The 16188-nt window shown below is 51.1% G+C and overlaps 2 protein-coding genes across 2 annotated transcripts in view; both read right to left on the bottom strand.

The window, feature by feature from the left end:
- Positions 1 to 121: 121 nt before the first annotated feature.
- Positions 122 to 16188, bottom strand: part of LOC149854020 (claudin-4-like) — a 29249-nt gene continuing 13182 nt past the window's right edge. The window contains exon 3 of the mRNA XM_090025690.1: positions 122 to 3659. Within this exon, the coding sequence (XP_089881816.1) occupies positions 2989 to 3633 (645 nt within the window). The 5' untranslated portion in view covers positions 3634 to 3659 and the 3' untranslated portion in view covers positions 122 to 2988. The remainder of the gene's footprint in view (positions 3660 to 16188) is intronic.
- CLDN4 (claudin 4) lies at positions 6417 to 9405 on the bottom strand. The gene has a single exon (XM_090026152.1). It carries the CDS (start codon positions 9321 to 9323, stop codon positions 8694 to 8696), a length of 630 nt encoding a protein of 209 aa, XP_089882278.1. The 5' UTR covers positions 9324 to 9405; the 3' UTR covers positions 6417 to 8693.

The raw sequence follows: 16188 nt of genomic DNA, 5'->3' as shown, positions 1-16188 counted from the left end.
TGATTTTGCTTCTTTTTATCATGGAAAATCAAAGCTCTCCCTGCCCTCTTCACTCACCAGGATGCAGGTCCAGCTGTGGCTGTCTCCTCCCCCCGCCCCGGTGCTTTGTGTCACTGAGCAACTGTGATAGGCCGTGCCCTGCCATTGCCCCTCACTCCCAAGCCACAGCGCCCTGCCTCCCCACACACATACACACACACGCACACACACTCCTGCTGGTACCCTTCACTCCCAACCCACAATCCCCTGCCACTCCAGGCCAGGCCAGTGCCCCTCCTAACCTGCAGTCCCCTGTCCTTGCCAGTGCCCCTCACTCCTGACCTGCAAACTCCTATCCCTGCTGGTGCCCCTTATTCCTGACCTGCAGCCTCCCCAGCCCCCCAGCTCTGCTAGTGCCCCTCACTCAACCCACAGTCCCCTCCATCCCCCCAAGCCATGCCAGTGCCTCTCACCTATAGTCCCTGTTTAAACCATATTTAACAATCCAGTCTGGATGATTTCTTGTTCTACAACTTCTTGTTCAAGTCATTTATTTAAAAAGCTTTGCTGTCTAAAAACAGCTACCCTGAGGTCAGCAACTCGTCCAGGGAAGTTGAAGTGTTCTCCCACAGACTTGTGCATCTTTCTAGAACTACTGTCAGATTGGTGTCCACTTATTCTTGCATGTAGGGATTGTCCTGTCTGTCTGATGTAGACAGAAGAGGGCACTGTAAGTAGATGATGGTGTATATGATATGGTAGAGTTGCAAGTAAATGAACCTTGGATATTATAATCTGTATTACTAGGTCCAGTGATACTGTGTGCCATGTTGATGAGGGGGCACAGCTAGCATCTGGGTCCATTGTAAGGCCTGGTGGTGTGGTGAGAATCAGAGTTAGGTAATGGAGCTTGGCTGTAGATGATGGATCTAGTGATGTGCTTAGGATGAAAGCTGGTGGTGTGAAGGAAGCTGTGGCAGTTGGTTGGCTTCCAATACAATGTGGTGCTGTAGCCATTGCAAACCTTCGCCATGGTGTCTAGGAAATGAATTTGCTGGGTGGAGTATTCCTGAGTTGGGTTGATGGAGGTGTGGAAATTGTCCCAATGCTCAAAGAGAGAACATGGTCACCAGACACCCAGGAGGACCGAGAGGCTGGGCAGAGACAGGCCCATTGTAAGGCATCAATGGAATTTGTGTGTGTGGAGAAGGTGCAGTTGACAGGCATGTGGCATGGGGTACTATGGGGAGGAAACCCGTGGGGGAAAGACATGGACAGTTTTTACATCCTCACTTTTTAGCATCTTCACTTGACCAGGAGGCCTAGCCCATTCTAGCAAATAGAGGCCTGGCTTCAACTAGTCATTTCTTCATCACCTTGCAGCTGAACAACAGCAAAAAAAACACCTGAGCTAACACAGGCACATCACACCTCTCCCTATTCCCTACACTGCCAACCCGGAGAGGAGCACATCAAGATCCAAGGCATTGGGGTCACAGTCCACTGGAATGTCCAGCCTAGCGAGTAGAGCCAGGAGGGGTGGGTGTTAGAGACAAGAATCAGGAACTAAATCCCAAGCCAGGGTCAGGATCCAGGAATCAGGCCTAGTTACCAAATCTGAGGGATACTCTGCAGAGCAAAGTCCAAGAACAGAGCCAAACTGGGGTCAGGAGCCAGGAAACAAATCTGCAGGGAAATCCAAAGCAGAAATCCAGGAGCAAGCCAAAAGTAGCATCAGGAACTGGGAAAGTCTGAGAAGTTTCCAGGACAGGAGCTGCTGCTTAGGGATCAGAAACCAGCAAGTTATGCAGCAAGGCTCAGGTGCTAGAGGAGTTCCTTAAATGCAGCCCCAGAACCAAAGGGAAGGGGCTGGGGGCCAGCTGGCCTTGATTAGTTGTTAAGTTTGGCCAGCCCACTTCCAAAGGGTAGGGGTCTGATTGAGCTTTACACAGCTAACCCAGTGACCCAGGCTGCACGGCAGGAGACTTACACTTGGTCCCTATCCTCCAGGCTCTCCACTCTCCACGGCACAGGGTACCCAGATCACTTAAAACTCTGGGATGGGGACTGTAATTGGCAGGTACAAGCCCCTGGTCCCATGGAACCCTGTAATAAGGTTAAAGCTTGTCTCTGCAGGAAGCAGAGATTTCTGGGGTCTCATCCAACACTGGAGGGAACTATGAGCAATTGCAAACCTGTGCACTTTCCCTCCAGGATGGCATGAGCTCCAGCTCGCCTTTGTTAACATAAGCATATCATAATGCTTGTATGCAGTACAAATCAGAACACCACACAGCATAGCACTCTACCATATGCTTGTTCCCCGTGGAGAGGGCAGGAGAGCAACCACTAGGTGACAGAAGTGCTACATGCATGATGGGAGGGTGTTCAGAGGCTACAGTGATTAGTACAGAGCAAGAATGCCTGTACCACTCAGGGACTCAGCCACTGTACCCATAGGGACTGAGTGTAGGGTGACAGTAGTCCAGAGTCTCATTACAGCCCTGGAGATGAGAGTTCCAAGCCCTTCTCTGGGCTTGTGCCAAAGGCTGTCCCAAGTTGCCTCTGCTATAAGGGGGAAAGCCAGCCATTTGCTGGAGAGTGCAAGTTGGCCAGATGTAGTGCTACCCACATCACTCCTGGTATACCCTTGGCTATAGAAACTACTGTGCTGTAGCCATAGCAACCCAATGGGCTACAGGGCTCAGGAGGACCTAGGACCTGACCTGGCAAAATATAAAAGTGTGAGCTCTAGCTGGGAAGGAGGTACACATGGGGTGCGTTATGGATGAGGTGGCATGCACAGAGTAGAATGCAGCTGGAGAGGGGACACACACAGGGAAGGCTATTCAAGTGGGGCAGGATGGGAGCTGCTACAAACTGCACATGTTTGGGCTTGATGCCCACCTCTCCATGGCCAGGTGCAGTGGGACCCTGCAAGTACGGGGAAGGGGCTAGGTAAAGATATCTCCCCAGGAAGGATTCTTAGCCTCACCAAGGGCAGGGCCCTCACACATAGTTCCTCAGAGGGTAGCTGCCTGGACTGGAGTGCTTGGCTGCTCTGTACTTCACAGAGTAGGGCTCCTCCTCGCTTGGAGGGCAGGAACAGCATAGTATGGTCCCCCCAAACACCAAGAGGGCACTTGATGCCCAACCCACATAGATGGAGGCACCCAGCTCCCTCTTCAGGGCCTCTGGCACCATAGGGTTGTAGAAGTTGCTGATGATGGTGTTGGCTGACCAGGACACGGGGATGAGCAGCCCCACCCCAGCCAGGATGAAGATAGCACCTGCAGTGATGGAGATCTTGGCCTTGGCTCCCTTGTCATCCACACACCGGGTGCATTCGGCCCCAAAGATGGAGACAAGAAGGGCTAAAAAGGCCACCACAATAGAGGCCACAACAAGGGCACGGGCAGCCTGCAGGTCCGAGGAGAGGTCAAGCAGCGAGTCGTAGACCTTGCACTGCATCTGGCCTGTGCTCTCATATACACAGTTCATCCACAGCCCCTCCCAGAACACCTGTGCCACGATGATGTTGGAGCCGATGAAGGCTGTCACCCTCCACATGGGCAACGTGCACGTCAGGATGGTGCCCAGCCAGCCCAGCACTGACAGTGCCAGGCCCCCCATCTGCAGGGCCAGTACTGCCATGGTGTAAGGGCTAGGCACACGCTCACCTGCCAGGAAACAGGGGAAGAGAGCCAGTTAGAGACACAGCACTGCACTCCACACTCCAACATGGGGAAGAGCCTCTGCCCTCGGGACCTCTGAAGGGCAGAGGTCTCCACTCCTACAGACTCGAAGCCTGTCTGGCCCAAAACGGGGGCTGCCATGGCACTAGGTGGGCTCCACATACTGGAGTCCTATTCCCAGCTCTGCCAGAGCCTCCTTAGTCACTCTGGCCAGCCTGTACCACACCAACCCCCATGAACAATACTGGCATAGGTGGTATTTGGGGCTGCTGTTGGGTTTCTGCACCATAGGTGAACTTTGAGGAGCAAGAATTGGCATTATTATATCATCTAATCTGCCCTCCTGCATAACACAACTCACCCTGTGACCCCTGTGTTGAGCCCAGAGACTTGTGCATGGCTGAAGTGTTCCTCACAAAAAGGCATCCACTGGAGACTCGTATTTCCAAGGGCCCGTCCTCCTTGTTTTTTAAATTTTAGCCTTATGTCCAATTTGGATGGGTCTGACCTCAGCTTCCAGCCCCTAGCTCCTTTCTAAGTTTCTGTGCCAGGAAGTCCTTTACTATCCAGTGTCACCTCCCCATGGATGTTCTTGTACCCTCCACCATGGCCAAGATTTTAAATCTCATCTCTGTCACTTAATAATTCTGTGCACCTCTCAGCCATTACAACTGAGTGAAGGCTCCTGGGCCAGAATATGGCAGGTGCTAAGGTAGGCACCCAGCTCATCCTCTCAGCCGCCTCACCTTTGAGAACAGAGGCAAGTCTTTCTACCCCAGGGGTTATGAGTTTTCTAACCACTAGAGACTGCTGTGCTCTTACAGCCAGGAACATAGCCCAGGAATCCTGGTCCAAAATGCTCCGTTGCTGTTAGCAAATACTTGTGTAACCCACTGGTTAAAAAGGTGTTAAGACCCTTTCAGTGCCTGGCCCATGAAGGGGGTAACAGCCTCCCACTGCTACCAGCTACTCCTTTCACAGTAGAGGTCATTTAGTTAAAAGTTAAAAGCAACTGAACATGAGTATTTCTATTTTAAAGTGTTGTATGACCTTCATTAGAGACACTACAGTCTGCTCTCATCTCAACATCCCTTTCATGCTTCCTTTCTCTTCCTGCCCTGAGTCCAGCATTATTATGTTCATTAATAATTTGAACAATGGGACTGAGTGCATACTTAGTGAGAACATGGGGTGGGACCAAGAGGTGGTGTTGTAGAGAAAAAAAACCTTGGAGTCCCAAGCTTTTCCAGTAAGTAATTCTAGAGTGCTCTAAAAAGGGTCATGGGAATTGTTAGGTGCTGCCTTCACCAAGCACTTTCATTTCCTGGAGGGTTTTGGTTAAGAGCTGGATGGCAGAACCGTTCCCATAGCAATGGCAAAACATCAAGCCGGAGGGGATCTCTCACCCGCCACACCTGCTAAGCTGCAGCTGCACAGTGCAGAGCAGGTGCCAGTCAAGGGTAAGACTGAGCAGCGTCACCGCCCATGGAAGCGTCTGCAGCCTTCTTTTGCAAGGCCCATAAAACTGCTCAGCAGTTGCAGGTAAACAGTTTCATGGTTTCGTTCACAGCAATGAGCTGGCTCGACCTTGTTTCATTCAGGAATGAAAACAGGAGCCATGCCAGGTGAATCAGTGCTGGCACGTAATTGCCATACTAGGTAGTGTCACCAAGCTCTGGAGGGCTGCATACGCCCTCCTGCTGTTGCAGTGATCACACTGCTCAATTATAAGTCACCTGTTTCTTTGTCACTGGTTTCAGTCTCGCCTCCCTGCCTCCCCCCTTCCCTCTGACTCCCTCTGTTTTCTTCATCTTCCCTCTCCCTCCAGTACATTCTCCCACCTTCACAGCCTACCTACACCCTCAGAGCCAATCTGGCGTCTGTCCTGGATCCAGTATCAATATCTTCATTAATGATTTGGACAATGGGATTAACTGCACACTTAGCAAATCTGCAGACAACACCGTGGGCATTTACACACGTGGGGAGCCTGCTCCGATGTGTTGGAAATCCAGTGTGTCAGAGCAGACTCAGTTAATCAAGTCTGCTGGAGCGTGTAAATTGACACGCTGTGGCAGCCTAGCACATCACGTGTATCAGCAGCACAGCACGTCTCTGCGCTGAGAAAATGGTGGCAGTGCATTTCGAAATAAAATACATTCAATGTGCTTTAGTTCAAAGAGCACTGATGCCATTTTCTCAGTGTGGGGACACGCTGTGCTACTGATACATCTTATGCACAGGTGCTTTTACTTAGCATGGCTTGCTAATTAAAAGCGCCTGGCACTGCATTGGAAGCACATGTAAAAATGCTCCATGTTGGATGCAGTCGCAGATACTCCAGCGAGTAGGGCTAGGATTCCTCATCCCCTCCTGCTCACCACCAGCTGCCTCCCACTCCATACTCTCTGCATGAGGCCTCTGGCATGCTTTCTATTGTCTTCCCCTCTCCCACCGTCAGGTTTGGTTCCAACAGCTAAGGGGGCACAAGATGGGGTCAGAGTGATTCTGGAGGGGGTGAGGGGAACAGAGGTCCAGATTGGGGAGAATTTGAGCAAAGGGGACAAGTGCTGGATATATTTCAAGATGATGGTTTCCAGGGTACCCAGGCCTCCCAGTGCTGAATCCCTACTCCAGGCCCGCTCCAGAGACGCCTACAATGTTCTTAAAGAAGCTGGTATTGAAGAAGGTTCCTGCTCCAGACTCAGCCGAAAGGTTAAAAAAGATACAACACAGCAGGGCTCTAAGCAGCTACAGTTTAATGTAGAAAATTATATCACACTGTAGTTAACAAACCCTGGAAGGAAGATTGGACAACAGCTTGTGAAGAGGGAGAGCCCCAGTCTGTGGAGCAGGGAAGGACACAAGGTCCTGTATCATCAGCACCCCACCAGCCCCTCTTGCACTGCCCTGCCACCTTCTGACACTCTCAGCCTCCTGGCTAGCACCATCGGAGTGCCTTAGCTCCTCTTGGCATCCCCCAAATTCCACCCCCCAGCCTATCTGCCACTTGTTGGGGCTCCCTTATCCAGAGGGGACACTTAGAGCTCCCTCATTGAGCCAGTATGGTAGGGACAGAGCAACTGGCAGCCAAGGCCTGCCTACTATGTGGGTGTCTATGGCTGCCTGCTGCAATGACTTTGTCCATCCCCTTGGGTGCCACACAGCTCACAGATCAGACTGGTGGCTCCAGCCAGTGGTACCTGCAAGGGGCTGCACACTGTGATATACCTGGGCATCCGCAACAGACAAGCAGAGAAAGCCTGGGCTCAGGGGAGCCCTGCACTGCAGCTCCTGTTTTCGGGCTGAGCCAGACTCACATCCCAGGGAGGCTCCCAGACATAGCCACCTAAGGAAGTCCCTGTCCCTTCCCTTCTGCCTTGCTCAACCTGCCTGGTTCTGCTCCTGCCTCCCAAACCGGTTTTCCCAGCTGGGCTGTTGCCTTCCAGCCCCCACCACAGGAACTCCCCCACCCATAGATACCACTGACAAAAAAGGCACAGGTACACAAAAACAGGCCCCAAAATTAGTCAGAGCCCAATTGGGGAAGAGGCAGGCAGGGGATGGGAGACGCAGAGCCCCTCCAATACCTGCCAAACCAGCTGCTGGCTCCACTTGGCAATGACACCATGGCAGAGACCGTGACCACACTCACAAGGGTGGGTGTGCATCTCTACAGCAAGCCTGCCTGGTAGAGACACAGGTGACCTCAGCAAGAGAGCTTACACTGGTTTCCCAGTGACCAGCAGAGAAAGCGTCACCCCTGTGGAATAGCATCAGCTCTAGGGCTCATGCCAGCACAAAACACTGTGAACATTATTGACCCCCACCCTCCCAGCACTTTCAACAAGCTAGAGGGCAGACTCTGACACAGAAACATAAAGACAGTGAGACAGACACACAGGCACTGTGACAGGGAGACAGACATGACAACACGGAGGCACAGGCAGAAAGACACTGAGACAGGCACTGCAGCAGGGAGACATGGAGAGTTAGACACTGAGACAGTCACTTAGGCAAACAGACAGACACTGTGACAGGCTGAGACTCAAATGAGACAATGGAGATGGAGGCACATGGATGGACACACAGAAGGGCCCCGTGGCTGTTTCCCTACTGAAGGACTCAGAAGTGCAGAGCACAACCCTCTTGTCAGCCCCTGTGGCAGGACCCATCAGACCTGCTGTGGCCCTAGAAGAAGCCAAAGAGGCTGTGTCCTTCTACTGGGGGTGACCGAAAGGCCTGACAGACAACACAGCCCTTCCACCCTCTGGCAGTGACATGCCCTCTGCTCCCAGCTGCACTGCCCTGGCTCCATCTCACCCTGCCATAGACATCAGGGCAGCCTCTTTCTGTCCCAACTGTACTTGGATTAAAGAACCAGGGAACCAAAGAAGCACCTGCAAATGCTGTCCCACCCTCCCCCCATATCCCTGCACACATCCTGGCTGCCAGTCCCCATGCTTCCACCCTCGCCTGTTCTCACATCTGGTCTCTCACAGGCTCATCCTAACCCTGGCCCATTCAGTCTCTGGCAGTGTTTGGTGGCAAAGAGCCTCCAGGCTGAGCGGTGAGCAGGCCCTGCAAGCAAGGCTGGCTCTGCATAGGTGACCTTGGATTTCAGCAGCTCCTCGGCTCCAGCACAAACAAGCTGCAGTGGCAGATTCTTAGCACTGGGGACTGCACAGCCACCTGCTATGTAGCAGGGACTCTCTAGGGCTGTGCCTGAGCAGCTGGGATTTTCAGGGACCTCTGCTGTCCCTTGAAACAGAAAGGCTGCCATCTTCTCAAGCTGGAAGCGTTGTGCCAATTTGTGTATGTAGTCAGGCTTGGGGCCAGGCTGAAGAGGGGAGAAGGTAGCTCAATGGGGAGGCACACAGTCTGATGATCAGCATAGCAGAAGGCCTGCTCAGGATGGATCTGTGCAGGATGGAGGCTTCTTGGTCACTTATGCGGTTGTCTTGCTGGAAAGAAAATAAGCATCCTGAGTAGAGGTGGGAGCAGAGGGCAGGTGTAGCCCTACACATAATTGCTGGCTGGCACTGAACGAGCAGCTGTGTACATGGCAGAGTAGGGCTTCTCGTTTTTGGGAGGGCAGTTGCAGCAGAGCAGCCCTCCACCGATGAACAGGAGAGCAGATGCAGCCCAGCCAATGTACAGGGAGGCACCCAGCTCCCGCTTCTGGGCTTCTGTGACCAGAGGGTTGTAGAAATCCCGGATGATGTTGTTCGCTGACCAAGAGACAGGTATGAGGATCATGAGGCCAGCAATAATGAAGATGATTCCTGAGACGATCATGATCTTGGCTTTGGAAGACTCATCCTCCACACAGTTCGTGCATTTCCCTCCAGCGATGGCCAGCAGGATGCCCAGCACAGCCAGCACGATGGCGATCACGACCAGGGCTCGGGCTGCCTGGAGGTCCTGAGGCAGCGCCAGCATGGAGTCATAGACCTTGCACTGCATCTGGCCCGTGCTCTGCACCACGCAGTTCAACCAGAGCCCCTCCCAGATGATCTGGGCCACAACGATGTTGTTCCCAATGAAGGCTGTCACCCGCCACATGGGCAGGCCACAGCACAGGATGGTGCCCAGCCAGCCGATAACAGACAAGGCAATGCCGAGCACCTGCAACCCCATGGAAGCCATCACTTGCTGCTCTCCGCACCGCCCCAGCAAAGCCTGAGCTCTGGCTCCTGCTCCTGAAATCTGTGACAATGATCTGCAGCTGGACCATTTAGAGAAATTATATGTTTTGGCAGGGGTGGAGCCTTCTCCCCCTTGCTCCATCCAGTCAGCAGACAAAAGGAGTAAAACCAGTTCCCCAGGATTCTTCGGCGCTGCATTCTTTCCAGAACAACAGACATTTCAGTCACAAGTCACTATTCCTGCTGCTCCAGCAGCCCATAGGGCTGGGCTTTGTTTCCCTGCCTTTGAGCCTGGCTTTCATCCTAGGCCATTTAGCCAAAATGCACTTTCCCTGAAGTTTTGCTGGCCTCCCAGCTGGAAAATGCTCCCTCCCTCCCACAGGCCTATTTGCTTTTTCATCAGGGTCATGGGCCTAATCCCACCATGTTACTTAGTGCCCCCACTACTTAGGGGCCAGTGAAGACAAAAAACACAACTGAGTACAAGGGACAAAAAAAAATAACTAAAGGATGTGCTACTGCTCTCTCCCACACGAGCATTGGTGGGATCACAGCTGGAGTACTGCATCCAGTTCTGGGCGCCACACTTTCACAAGGATGTAGACAAGCTTGAAAGAGTCCAGAGAAGAGCCACCCGTATGATCAGAGACTTACATGACAAGCCATACAAGGAAAGGCTGAGGGACCTGAAACTCTTCAGCCTGAAAATGAGAAGGCTAAGAGGGGACTTTGTAACAGCTTCCTGCTACATTAAGGCAGTACATCAAAGGCTCAGTGAACAACTGTTCACCAGGGTATCCTTGGGAAAACAAGGAGTAGTGGCCACAAACTCCTGGAAAAACATTTCAAATTCAACATCAGGAAAAACTTCTTCACAGTCAGGGTGTCCAGACTGTGAAATAAGCTCCCTCCAGAGGTGGTGCAATCACCTACTCAGGAAATCTTCAAAAGGAAACTGGACAGTTATCTTGTTGGGGTCATTTGACCCAGTTGTCTTTCCTGCTTGGTGCAGGGGGCTGGACCCAATTATCTTCCATGGTCCCTTCCAGCCGCTTACAATCTATGAACCTATGAATGGAGCAGGGTAGCAGAGAGCAAACTCTGAGGGCACTAGTTACAAAGCTGGTGGAGGGTAAGTATGTGCCTGGGACCTCAGAGCAAGATCCTGGGAGCCAGGAGTCCTGGGTTCTATTCCCAGGTTTGTCACTGACTTGCTATATGGCCTCTGTCAAGTCTCCCAACCTGCCTCTGCCTCAGCTTCCCCCATGCAGATGGGGCTTGCAGCTCTGGTTCCCCTTGCAGGAATCCATGCTCTTTGTCCAGGACAGGCTTTCTCCAAATGCCCTGTGTCCCTTTCCCCACTGGCCAGCCCTTCCTTAACACATCCCAGCACACTCAACTGGAAACCTGTTCCCACATCGGAAGTGGAAAGGGATCTTGGAGTCCTAGTAGACTCCAAGATGGACATGAGTCGGCAGTGTGATGAAACCATCAGAAAAGCCAATGGCACTTTATCGTGCATCAGCAGATGCATGACAAATAAGTCCAAGGAGGTGATACTTCCCCTCTATCGGGCGCTGGTCAGACCGCAGCTGGAGTACTGCGTGCAATTCTGGGCGCCGCACTTCAAGAAAGATGCGGATAACCTGGAGAGGGTCCAGAGAAGGGCCACTCGTATGGTTAAGGGCCTGCAGGCCAAGCCCTATGAGGAGAGATTAGAGAAACTGGACCTTTTCAGCCTCCGCAAGAGAAGGTTGAGAGGTGACCTGGTGGCTGCCTATAAGTTCGTCAGGGGGGCACAGAAGGGAATTGGTGAGTATTTATTCACCAAGGCGCCCCCGGGGGTTACAAGAAATAATGGCCACAAGCTGGAGGAGAGCAGATTTAGATTAGATATTAGGAGGAACTTCTTCACAGTTCGAGTGGCCAAGCTCTGGAACGGGCTCCCAAGGGAGGTGGTGCTCTCCCCTACCTGGGGGTATTCAAGAGAAGGTTGGATGTGTATCTAGCTGGGGTAATGTAGGCCCAGCACTCTTTCCTGCTTATGCAGGGGGTCGGACTCGATGATCTATTGAGGTCCCTTCCGACCCTAGCATCTATGAATCTATGAATCTGGCAGTGGCCTTTTTCAGGGGTTTTCATTTGTCCCAGGGCAGATGTCAGCATGAGTGTGACTCAGGTCTTGAGGATAGGATGTCTTTCATCCTACCTTTCACCAAGTGCCCCAAACCGGTCTGAGCTGCTGCAGGGATTGCCAGAGATGGCTCACTGGGGCCATGGGAGGGGGAGGTTCCTGTGAAACAGCACTGTAGCAGGGACCTTATAAGGGCTGGGACTACACAGCAAGCACCCCTCCCTCCTTCCCTAGCTCTTTCTCAGCATGGCATGTGTGTCACAGAGAGAGAGCCTGGGGCAATGGAGTGGGTGCAGAGTGGTGGAGGAAGGGTAGGGAGTGGTGACTGAGACACCTGCAAGGGACCCTGTGGTTAGTCCTAGCCATGGTGAAGTAGCTCTGATGTCTGGATGAGGAGGAGGGGGTGGGGCAGGGCCAGGCTGTAGTAGCCATTCAGGAAAGCTAATAGCTATCACCTCCTGGGGGCACAGGTACTGGCCTAGGAAGTTCTTACAGCAGGGCAAAGGTAGGAGGCTATGGAGGCTCCTGCCACATCCCATAAGCAACATGGGGCACAGGGGCTACACCCTCCAACATACTCTCACAGGATGGCACAGCAGTTCTGGCAGGGGGAAGCAGGCAGACTGTTACCAGTGACTTGCAACCTAAGCTCATGCCAGGCAGGCAAAACAAATTTTGTGTTGCTTCATGGTGGGGGGAGAGGCTGAAGGGGGGATGGAGAGCAAATAAGAGGGCATGAGGCACCTGACAAGGAGAAAACAAAGAGGGAACGTGTCTGTTTCCTCCCTAAATCAAACTGTCTGTTTGTCTACCCATCCTTCCCCACTACTCACTGCCCAGGCACTTCCATCACTCCCTTCCCTGTGGTTTCTAGGCAGCTGCTGCAGAGGCTCAGGGCTGGAGGGCAGAAGGGGGAGAACCCCAGGAGAGCAGCAAGGCCCCAGGAACTAGCTCTACCCAGAGAGCAGGGGACATCAGCACAGGCAAACAGGCTCTGGAAGCACGGCCACCAAACTACACTATGAGAACCTTCTACCTGACACCAGAGTGTGTCACTATAACCCCACCACCACCTCCGGTCACCAGCACACCACCAGCACAGCATTATTGGAAATTGCTGTACACTGGGGGTGCTGGCCACCAGTGTGGAGGCTGCCTGGATGATGCCAAGTAACCAATGGGGATCAATGACAAGTAACAAGGCCACAGGAAGTGAGAGTGACAAGGCCACAGGAAAATGTGGAGAGAAGAGCCCTCATAAGTCAGACACTTTTCACGGAAGCCTCCAGGGAAGTCCTAGATCAGTTCCAGAGGGATTGCAACAGCAGTCACAGCCCACCTTGGCTGTGCTGTACATCATGAGCTCTCATGGGGTCTGGCCAGAGCCCCCCAAACAGGAGTCCAGGGGTTGAGCACTGCCACTATGTTCATCCTCTCTTTTCACCTGCTGCTAATTTAAGTGAGGAGGGGGGAAGAGAGGAAAGGTGAACAGCAACAGCCAAGCTCACTGCTTACATGGAGCTCTGGCAAGAGCCTGTACTGATAAGGCAGTAACCTCAGAGCATAGCCAAAGTTGGGGGCAGGAGGGGAGCAGGGATTTACATCCACTTTGTCCCATTCCTGGATGCACTACTGCAAATGCTTGCAGTGTGGGAGAAGGGATGGGAACTATAAAAGGGAGCCCAAGGAACATATTGCACAGGCCAGCTCCTCTCACGAGGACCAAGGTCGAGGAAGTTCAGCTTCATTACAGCCAGCTCTGAGCCTAAAGTTGAAGAAAATCAGTCATAGACATGAGAAGAGAGGAGGCAACCAACCAAGAACAGTCTTTGTCTTCTTCTCATGTCCTTGCCATAAATTGGATGCTTTTCCAAAATCATGCACAAGCAATGGCTCTTTCTGTTGCTGTAGCAAGGTCCTCCTTCATATAGGTCTCACCAAGGAGTCAGCAAACAAGCATACACTACGTGGTCTGCACTTCGCCATACTCATATATATCCATGTCACTAAAGTAGCCCCATTTGATCACGTTTGTTTTTGATCATCCATTTGTGTGCACAGGTGATTCAGGCATCACCATGTTGACCAATCTAGATCCACCCCTCTTGGAAAGTCCTCTGTAGAGTTCAGGTCCATTTCAGAGCTCCTGATTGCACATAACCTTTCCTTCCATAACCTCAGTCATCCCTGTTAGCCATCGTGTCCAACAGCACAATGCTGATCACAACACTCACTCACTTTTCAAGCCTTTTGGTTACTTCTGTTGGATCATAGAGTCGATACCTGGGATCTTCCATCTGCCATGAACTTTCTTTTTAGCTCACTACCTTTCTTCTGATATCAGGTGATATAATGCCAGCTAGTAAGTACAGGCTATCCTTTGGTGTTGGCTTTAGACATCCCATTGGTTCACAACAACTGGCATAACAGTCATAGCAGAAGTGTTCACAATGTGGCCCCTGTCAGATTCCAACAAACCTGTGAATTCTGCTAAAATCTTGTCATCAATAATCCCAGAGCCAAGAGAAGTGATGTGGTGACAGAATGGATGGGGACTGATGAGGCAGGACTGATTTGTGTGGAAGTCCAGAAACAACTGCTTAGCAGAGGATGGGCCAATGTAGGGTGATGCTACAACCCTCACATTCTTCTAATCACTTTAAGCTCTCCATAAGGTGACCTGGTAGATCTCCTAGTCCTTTGAATGTGCTGATTTTCAAACCAGTCTCCTATGATTTCTTTGTCTTACAAAGAAACTTGTTTCCACACAGGTGCTGCCTCTATCCTGTTGGGTGGTGTCCTGTGGGTTCCCTGTACTGCTCATGTGCCTCGCTTCTTCTCACTTTTATACTTGAAGCCAGCTAACAGCTGAAGATTTTTTTCTAAGTTTTCCAGTTAAGGGCTTGGACCCCTCTGTCCAGATATTTGGCTGCCTGCTCCTATTCCACAGCTATCTGATTCTGTAGCTATCTTATAGGAGCTGTGCAGGGGAAGATCCGGGGAGGTGCAGTCACATCTAGCTTTGATTCCTGATTCACCCAAAGTTTAAAATCAGCTGCCTGGCAATGGCAGCAGAATTTCTAGTCAAGCAGCAGTGAGGGAGTCAGCTGACCTTGACTCACTATAATCTACTTGATTCCCTCTAAACTTTTCATTCCACAGGTGGCTAATGACCCCTCTCTCCTTTTTAATGGCCTAGATGTTTCACTATTCAAGCTCTCCTTTCTTCTGCAATGTTGCTGGTTAGCTGCTTTTGGTAATGTAGATCCTATTTCACAACACTTCAGACTGTTTTTCACTCTAGCTAAAATATTAATTCAGGTGTAGAAATAGCTTTCGTGAAAGTTAGATTTTACTTTATGAATCTGAAAAAGAGCTGTATATTTAATTCTCATACCTACAGTACTAATGAAACAACATATTTTGATTACATTTTGCATAGCTTGTTGTATTTTTATACCTGCTATATGATATAGCAAATGAACATACATTCTAATAAAGGTCTATTTGTTTTTACTTCAATCATCTAAAATGGAAAATAAAGCCTTAGGCCCCTAGATTAGTAGTAAATATTCTAGTTTCTTTTTAACTGGAGAAAAATATATGTTGTGTTATATGTGATGATGCACCACACCATTTACCATACATATATTTTCAAGATCCTAGATCCATCCACAGAGCTGTGTCCTGCTGCAACACAGACTGCTGGCTTTGCTGTAACCTTGTGAGCTCATGGATGGCTTCTTAATTATGCCAGGTCTACATCTGTTCAGCACCAAAAGAATTGATGATGCCTTCCTCTTCCAAGCAGCACACCCATGAGCTCCTTTCCCTCCTGTTGAGCATAGAGCCTGTCTGCTAACAAACACTGTGGGCTGCTATCAACTCCAGGCAAGAGTGTCTCTTGCAAGGTTCCTATCAGCAGCCTACATTTCTCCACTGGCCTCAGAATGGTTTCACTGCACATCACCAGGACCTGCTACATTTTCTCAATCTAGTTTCCTTATCAGCCAGGATTACATTGCAGCAGGCTCCATCAGGCTTGAATCAGTTCTGCTTCTAAGGCACCTCCTGATGCACATGGATGCCTGATCACATGACAGTTATAGATCCTCTACCACTGGTTCCTCAGGGTCCACCTCTCAATAGATGTCCAGGGTAGGGCTTGTCAGCATTACTGCAGCTCAGTTCTGTGGTCCTAGGTGGCCTCTTCCTTGGTATCTTCTTACACTGCAATAAGAACATTATTGTCTGCTGTTCTGACCCTGGAGAGTCCCTTTAGTGTTCATCTTCATTTATCCTACAGCACTTTCCCTACAGACCAGCCTTTTTTGTAGCTGGTAGTCCCTGCCCACAGGCATGGAGCAAAGGCTGTCAGGTGGCAGGATGATTCAGTTCTTGAAGTCACAAACAGTGAACACTTGTGCCCCAGACAGATTGTGTGTTGTGACCTCAATTGCTGATGACTAGTAGTGACTTAGTGCTCTGTGCTCTTGGGTCAATGCAGATCATCAGTTTACCTGAAAGTTTTCATCCATGCTCGGGCTGCTGGTCTCCAGCGTTGGTTCCAGCCCAGTTGCAGCCTTGCTGGTTCCTCCTTCAGCTGCTCCATCTGGGCTGATGGAATTCTGCACCTTGGCAGTGTCACAAGCTGTGCTGGGCGTGGGGTCTATTCAGACAGCTGCACAGGGCCTGGTGACTGCTCTCCCTCCTCTGTGCATGGAAGATGTCC

This window comes from Crocodylus siamensis, chromosome 13, assembly GCF_052110815.1.
Source record: "Crocodylus siamensis isolate JL-2025a chromosome 13, ASM5211081v1, whole genome shotgun sequence".
NCBI classification, from domain to species: domain Eukaryota; kingdom Metazoa; phylum Chordata; order Crocodylia; family Crocodylidae; genus Crocodylus; species Crocodylus siamensis.
This window is presented reverse-complemented; position numbering and strand designations above follow the sequence as displayed.